The sequence below is a fragment of the Takifugu flavidus genome, chromosome 15 (assembly GCF_003711565.1).
Source record: "Takifugu flavidus isolate HTHZ2018 chromosome 15, ASM371156v2, whole genome shotgun sequence".
Lineage (NCBI taxonomy): Eukaryota > Metazoa > Chordata > Actinopteri > Tetraodontiformes > Tetraodontidae > Takifugu > Takifugu flavidus.
In genome coordinates, this window is record NC_079534.1 from 8,721,208 (window position 1) to 8,728,953 (window position 7,746).

The following is a 7,746-nucleotide window of genomic DNA, read 5'->3' on the forward strand; positions in this document are numbered from 1 at the left end:
GCCACAACCGGACCCCGTGCGCCTGACACAAAAGGCGACTCGAAGAGGGATGAACCGAACACCCCAAAAAGCTCTTGGTAGCATCTGCGGATTACATTCATCCCAAGGATCCCGGGGGACGAAGAAGCCCCAGGCGGGTCTTTCACCACGAGGATACCACAACACGGTATCACCTTGCCGCACAGTTCCACCTCAAGCTCCAAGTAACCCACATATGGAATGGCTAACCCGTTAGCTGCACGCAACTGCAGCCATTGACATGACTGAAGGCGGTCATGGCCCCAAAACCCGAACTGGGCCCGAAAGAAGCTCTCAGTTATGGTGGAAACCATGGAACCAGTATCCACCAAGCACTCAACACCAATTCCCCTAATTAACAGTAATATTAGGACAGGGCACAATTAGCTTGGTTATAGCGGGTGACGGTGAGCCTGTGGACCCCCCGACTGAGCTGTGGCTCGGCAACTCAGTGGGCTTCAGTTTCCCGACTGCTGAGAAGAGGAGGACCTAGCCTGTGTGTCGTAGCCAGCCACAGAGTTTACACGCCGACGGGGAGGAGCCCGCTCACCATCGCATTCGCGGGCAAAATGGCCAGGCTGCTGGCATCGCCTGCAAATCAAGGGGCCTAAACGGCAGATTGGGGCTAAGGGAGGAGGGGCCTGCAAGGAAGCTACAGTCATTGTTAACTGATTTAACTGCTCTTGTTGACGCTTCAAGAGATCCATCACCGCGTCCAAGCCTGGTTCTTGGGGCCTGGCCTGCGGAACCTGGTGGGGGCGACCCTGCACTCCGCATTGGAGGCCGTAAGCCGTTGGCAATGAAACACTACGACCCCTAGTGCCACCTGGGAGACCTTCCCTCTCCCACCTGATCGCTTCGCCACGCAGTTCAAGCAAGGTGATAGTAGGCTGGCGACGAACCAGCTGTTTTAGCTCGCGACGAAGGGAACCATCTAGCACATGCTCAACAAACTGGTCTCTCAGCAGCACATCAGCGTTTGGAATTCCATCGGGTGCCTGCCTCTCCACGTGGGCCATCAGAGACATCAGGGCCAATGAAAATTCCTGCAGAGTCTCACCTTCCAGCTGCTGCCACGAAAAGAAGGCTTGCTGTAGGGTGACGTAGGACTGACTGCAACCATACAGCTCCTTCAAGATGGCAAGTACACGCCCCGGATCCCTCTGTTCCTCCCGAGGGCAGAATTTTATCTCCTCCTTGGCCTCTCCCTCTAAATGGTCAGCCATGAACAAGGATTGCTCTGCAGCTGGAAGGTACCTAGCACGCGCGCACGCCTGAACCTCCTCTGCCCACTCTGCAATGCTAATTCCCGACTTCCCACTGAACATCGGGCACTTGCGGTCTCTTGGGATGACGACCAACCGTTCAATAACAGGAGCTGAAACCCCGGCACCGGAGGCGTAAACAGTCGGACCCGGGGAAGCTGATGTGGACCCACTAGGACCACCCAGAGAAGTGGTATGCTCGTGGCGAAGTTGCTCGTTTTCTGCCTTAAGCTGCAACACCATCTCTCGAAGCTGTTGAATCTCGTCCTCCATGTTGCCTGGAAGAGGGAATTGCACCGGACAACAGGAGATTAAACCACTGGGCTGATCACTGCTGCTTTGGCTCTACAACTGCCCAAACCTTAAATCGAATAAAAAGGAAAAAAACAAAGGAAATACAAACAAAAGGAAAATTATCAGATTCAAATAAACACCAATAACCCAAAAAAAAAGTCTCTGCCTCCTTTAAATGTGGAATCCTGCCGACAACGCCAAGATGTGGCGGGGTGGAGGGAGGTGGAACGGTGGACGACAACGCCACCTGGGGAATTTCACCCCAGGAATTAACCGGAAACAGGCACGCGCAGATACGGTTCGGTTCCAGAGGCAGAGACAGGATTGAGGGTTAGGCAGTACAATTTTATTAAATCCAACTTAACACCAAAATAACTCGGCTGTACAAAAATCAAACAAAAGGGGGTGGACAGGGCTGGGGCCCCACCGGCAGGTGAAACTCAATTAGGGGAAATAAACTAAAAACACCCGTGCTACTACAAACAAAACTACACACGAAAGGTGTGATAAAAACGCCCTCCACCAGGGGTTGGGTCCCCGCCGTGGCCCGCAGCACCTGTCCACAAAGAAAAGAGGACAATTAAATTTACAATGATAATCAGACGCGTCGAGCGCACACGCACACACACACACCTCACACAGACAAGCGAATAAATGGCGACCAGGTTGTCCAAAAGAAAACAACGTCAACCAAGACACAAAAAGCAACAAAACCAACAAAAGTAAATGTAAATTGATACCATTTACGTACTGTTAAGAGTCTAAAATTAAACGTAATAGCTCCGTGGTCGCCTCGGCAGCACCACTACGTCTCAGCGCCGTCCCCCGAGCGAAGGGGGGGGGGGGGGCGAGAGCGAACAGGAGAGAGAGTCCCGCAAACGGGACGGAGCCAAAGCAGCAGTGGGTCCAGTACGCGAGGTAGTCCGTGCCGACTGTTTGGTGGCGCCACCACTCCGTGAAGGGTTCCCGCTGGGGCAACGCGACCCACCGACGCCAGCCGGCAGTCAACTGCAACAAGGACAGCGCCATTAACCTTTATCGACCGAGTGCGGGGAAGTCAGTGACGCGTATTGCTGCGCCTTACCTGCCCAGGGTAAACTAGCGCGCGTGCCCTCACGGCAAAGCGCTCTAGGTGGAAGGATGGCGGGAGGAAGCACCAACCTTCTTGGCGCTGCCAAACAGCATGCTCGCGCTGTGAAACAGTTTGTTGGTCGAACCGCCCAGATAAGCCGCAACCCCGCCGTACCGTCGAAGGGGAAAAACAACTAAAGTCAGCTGGAGGCAGTGCCTTATATAAACCTTTTCTCCCCACCCACCAATTAAGGCACTACCTCCATAGGACACCTGTTCGGAGGGCAGGCCACGCCCTGCCACACAAATCTCAGAGCAATGCATTTAATTTCGCGAGACGTCAGCGCTCTGTACCATTACGAGCACTGGGCATTCGATTGACGTCTCTAGAGAGACGTCTCTCTTTATGTTTTTTTTTTCTTGCTTTCATTCTTCAAAATTTCCTTTTTACGGTATAGTAAAGCTTCCCACTGAATGGTGACTCGTCAATCTTATTTATATAGTCTTCATTTATTTTGCGTCTGTTACAATCAAAATTGTTTCTAGGTGCTTTACAGAATCCCAGGGCCTGACCCCCAACAAGCAACAGTAGCAAGGAAAAACTCCCCTTTAATAGGAAGAAACCTTGAGCAGGACCAGGCTCGTGTAAGGGGACCCTCCTATTGATGGCCAGCTGGGTAGAGAGGGAGGAGAACAGATAGAGATCATGGTAATACAAACTTCGGAACAAACTACTGGTATAGGAGTGGAGTGGGTCAGCGGGGTCCCTATAACGTAAATAAATTAACATCCAACACGAAGATATTAGTGATTTTAATGCGTTTAATGCTTAATACTATTCGGAACATAACCTTCTTTAGAGGTTCCAGCAAGTGCCGCAAATCTGCTAACATTACTTTTGTGTATAGACGTTAATGATCTATTAGCAATAATTCGTATATAAAGATCCATCCAAGTTGTCGCTACTGCGCATATTGAAACGAGCCAGATGCATTCAAGGTGACACTACTGCGCATGTCACTACCCAGTTTGCAGCGACCGTGCGCGAACGGGGCGCTAGCTTCGATAGCGACCTACGAACCTTCAAGTGGACAAACTTCATTACGGCACTGCCCAATTTGTGTAAGGCATGAAAGGAGCCGTAAACAACAAGCGAACGTTTTGCTCTTTCGTGGAAGGGTGTCAAACAATATTACATATATACAATATAATACGTTTCCATTTCAATAATATTACTTATATACAATAATACATATTCGACTAACAAAAATGCCGTAACGTAAATTGATTACCACTTTAAAATAAATGACCGAAATAATGTTCTCCTGGCTTGTTTTTCTCTTTTAGGTGTTTATTGATTTGTCTATGTGGTATTTTAATTACTTTGAATGACTGCCCTTAATTACAATTGGTAATTAAAAAGGAAATATAATTAATCTAATGTCAATAGGCTGCTGAATGGGTAGGTTTTTGATGTACTGTATGTCACCAAATCAAGCTTCACACATTTATTTCAGGAGCTATACCAGTACAGCACCACTATTGAGAGTAGAAAACCAAAAGGGAATTATTAAATGAGAATTTCATGGTGGATGACCAAAATTAGAGTTAGATACTGATGCCTATCTGAACACTTTCGATATACATTCGATTCGATACATTCTCTCTCACTCACAAAACAGATTAACTTTATTGTACCTAATATTACTAATTTAATTACATTTTACTTGCTTCCTCATGTAAAATGTCTTCACATATGAACAACAGCTGATATGACACATCTGAGACAGTGCTTCTTTAGTTTCTGGAGCCATGACGTGCAAAAATGTTTGAGGACATTCAACAATATTTATTTTGTGAAAGTTCATTCTGTCTACTAAAGCCAATATTTGTTTCTTTGCTCTTTTAGGCAGACAAAAGATACTTTGTCTCAACAAACACTCATACTTATTATACTGGATATACAAATTTAAAATTTCTTACACTGCAGTATTACTTCGCATTAAATAATATGTTCAATCCACCCTGAGCAAGTACAAATTTTGAACAAAATCTAAATATAAAACTGTCTAAAATTTGAAAAAAATACTTTTACATAAGTAAATAAATACATTAGACAAACAAAGTCCACTCAATTCAGCCTTAGAATGTTTCACATGAAATCAAAGGGTGACACGGATGATATCTCCAATATTTGTTGACTTTGTCTGCTATATCTTCCAGTTTCTGTAGCTACAGCCATCAGATGGAGAAACATCAGCCTGGAAGGTGGAGCTGGGTGGAATACTTGAGGGGAACATCTAGGCCCACCAAAGGTCCCACTACACTCAACCACACCAACACATAGTTCATTGGTCTTCTCTCACACAAAGATAAACACACACACACACCCACACACACACACATTAAGTGACTACTGTGAACTGCATATATGCACCGGTCTTAAAATGTGTTAATTCAAGTGTATCAGTTTTAAACTGTGTGAACCTTTCTTTTCAGTGGTGGGAAACAAAAACCATTGTTAGTGTGGAGAAACTGTATGTACGACAATTACCTGACAAAAACACCAAGAATAAAGCCTGACATTGGAGGAATTTTTATGCATATGTGTACAAATCTGTCTTCTTAGTTTTCTACTACTTTTTTTGACATAACCCTGATTTACATGGAACCATGAAGGAAGAAAAATCTTAATGAAGAAAGATAATGAAATGCAAAAATATTTCATTTTGAAATGAGTTATATTATCACATTAAATGATCTGTAGTTGATAAAGTAGGGTTATACCTGAGTTGGTCCTGCAGGACAGGCCTCATAAATTCCTCTGTTCTACAGGGATGGAGCATAAAGAAAGGCTGACCGAGTAGGGGGTGCTCCTGAAAAACACACAGACACATGACTGGTGCTTTATGTTTACAGTGGGTGAGTTAGGCAGGTGGCTCCACCTTTTACCTGTAGACTGATGGTGCTGAGACGATTCTTTTGAAGAGAAAGTCTTAAACTGGGATGCACAGATCTCCACATATCCTCTAATGACACGCTCCTCCCCTCTGTCACAAACAGTAAACAATGGTGAATTCATATGAGTTTTCTGGTACAGTACAGGTACCAAACATCTCCTCCTCCATTACCGATGCAAATAGTTCAGTAAAAGTTCTCCTATAATATAATTTTTAGCAAAAAATAACTATACACTTCCTTATCATCCTCAATAACTAGTCATGAAATGGCACAGTGCATGACGCAGAGCAATCTGACAGATCTGGTGCTCTAACATGGAACTGACCCAGGCTGAAGGCTCTGAAGTACAGCACCGGAGTACTGTAGCTGTAGGAGTAAACTATATGATACTCATACTGAAGCACTAGGCTGCGGCTTTCAGAGAATGTACAGAGCCCATCATCTTCATCATCACCATCTGCCTCAGCATTGAGGTCCTCAGTCTCACACTGTGAAAAGAAACAGTGGAGAAAGAATAACATCACACAAATCTGATTCCTGTTTTGAATATTTTAGGATTGGCCACTCTTCAAACAAATGTGTTCAATATTTGAAAGAAGTTGGAGGTTTTATTTTCACCATTTGGTCTTCCTGTTTCTGGTGAAAACTTGATGAAGTTCTGGAACTTTCATGGTTCCACATAAGCTGTGACCCAATAACCACTGTCCTGACAATGATCTTCTTCAGGTAGCCCTCATCTGAGCTCTAATTCCAGATTACAAAACACATTTTTGGCATCCATGGAACACTTTCGACTTTGTCTGCACTGATGGGAGAAAGAAATGTACTCACCGTGACAGTTTCCCAGCACCATCCATCTTTAAGCTGTTGCGACTGCTGCACAAGGAGCTGACAACAGTAGTGAAACTTCTGCTCATCCAGAACAGATAGATTCATCTATGCAAAGATTAAAGGTTAACAATGGGTAGCAAATTTGTTCTGACTTTCTTTAGGTAATAATATTTAATAATATATTTTTGAATCCTAGGTTTATATTTTACATTGTAAACTTCCTTGTTCCACCTCACCACCTCTCCATGAATTTTTTTAAATGGATAGTGTTGGGGAATCCTTTACAAAGGAATACATCACATTCAGTCTTCAAATTCAAACTTTTAACGATGTTCCAGTCAAAATCCTATCCATCAATAAATGCTGTTTGCCTGGAGCATTATATACTGCCCCCATTCATTGAGTGTAAAAACAAATTGGAGTTAGTAGAATAGTGGTTTGTTTCAATTGCTTAACTGGCAAGGTCGACTGAGTAACTGAACTTTATGACCTTGAAAATAGACATTGTTAATGTGCATTACTGTTCATGTATATTAAAATGAAATGGAGTGTTAACCTTTTCTCAGCTGCAGAGTGATATTAGTCTTTTTATTTTCATTTGAACGTCCCGTTTGAATTCTCTGCACTCAAAATGTCAGCTACACATATAAATAAAACACAACAGTAAAGCCACCGAAATTTGAAGAAAATAAAAGTGTTAGGAAACCTTTTATACTTAATAGTTGCAGTTCTTGTCTGAGCCAGGAAACTCACTAACAAAAAAAATCGCAGTCTGTTCTTCTAAACTGCGGCGTAGATGCGAAGACATAAAGAAATCTCCAAAACGGTTTTTATATCATCCTTTGTTTTCCCATTGATGTTTTTAAAATGTACTGTCTACACAGTAGTAGGTTTAGTGGCGATGTCGACGAAAGCACTACGGAAAACGAAGCGTAATGATTTCACTTCCTGGTCTCAAGTCACGTGACATCATTGTCATTCGCTACGAAACAAATATCGAACAACGTGTAGTTATTTTTTCTTCTAATATAATTTTAATGTAGTTTTTTTTTAACCCTTGTAAATTAATTGGAAAAACATATATTCTTTTTCACGTTTGTATCTCCTATTAAAAATGCGTTGATTTATCTATTGAGATTTTGCACAGGGACTTAACTACCGGTAGATTAAATTAATAAAATTGTATTATTTAGGTTGGTGTCGTGACTTTGGTAACAAATTTATTATATAACCATCAACAGATATATTATATAGTTATCCGGATCTCCAGTGGCAAAAAAAAATAATGCTGTTCTCTATTTTAGGA

The 7,746-nt window shown here is 43.4% G+C and overlaps 2 protein-coding genes across 7 annotated transcripts; both read right to left on the reverse strand.

The window, feature by feature from the left end:
- Window positions 1-42: 42 nt before the first annotated feature.
- Window positions 43-2,973, reverse strand: LOC130539468 (uncharacterized). Of its 3 annotated transcripts, XM_057057829.1 has the most exons (3): window positions 2,662-2,972; window positions 2,329-2,585; window positions 43-2,133 (listed from the first exon to the last, which is right to left on the reverse strand). In XM_057057829.1, exon 3 carries the CDS (start codon window positions 1,554-1,556, stop codon window positions 477-479), a length of 1,080 nt encoding a protein of 359 aa, XP_056913809.1. In that variant the 5' UTR covers window positions 1,557-2,133; window positions 2,329-2,585; window positions 2,662-2,972; the 3' UTR covers window positions 43-476. The 3 variants fall into 3 exon arrangements, with proteins under 3 accessions (XP_056913809.1, XP_056913811.1, XP_056913810.1); XM_057057831.1 differs by lacking the exon at window positions 2,329-2,585 and having other exon boundaries at window positions 2,739-2,973; XM_057057830.1 differs by lacking the exon at window positions 2,329-2,585 and having other exon boundaries at window positions 2,662-2,973.
- Window positions 2,974-3,452: 479 nt separating this feature from the next.
- atg10 (ATG10 autophagy related 10 homolog (S. cerevisiae)) lies at window positions 3,453-7,408 on the reverse strand. Of its 4 annotated transcripts, XM_057057840.1 has the most exons (8): window positions 7,156-7,408; window positions 6,997-7,078; window positions 6,441-6,545; window positions 6,228-6,353; window positions 5,935-6,097; window positions 5,601-5,698; window positions 5,436-5,524; window positions 3,453-4,969 (listed from the first exon to the last, which is right to left on the reverse strand). In XM_057057840.1, the coding sequence occupies exons 3-8, from the start codon at window positions 6,543-6,545 to the stop codon at window positions 4,801-4,803; spliced, it is 750 nt and encodes a 249-aa protein (XP_056913820.1). In that variant the 5' UTR covers window positions 6,997-7,078; window positions 7,156-7,408; the 3' UTR covers window positions 3,453-4,800. The 4 variants fall into 4 exon arrangements, with proteins under 4 accessions (XP_056913820.1, XP_056913821.1, XP_056913819.1 ...); XM_057057841.1 differs by lacking the exon at window positions 6,997-7,078; XM_057057839.1 differs by lacking the exon at window positions 6,997-7,078 and having other exon boundaries at window positions 7,147-7,407.
- Between the last annotated feature and the right edge of the window lie 338 nt (window positions 7,409-7,746).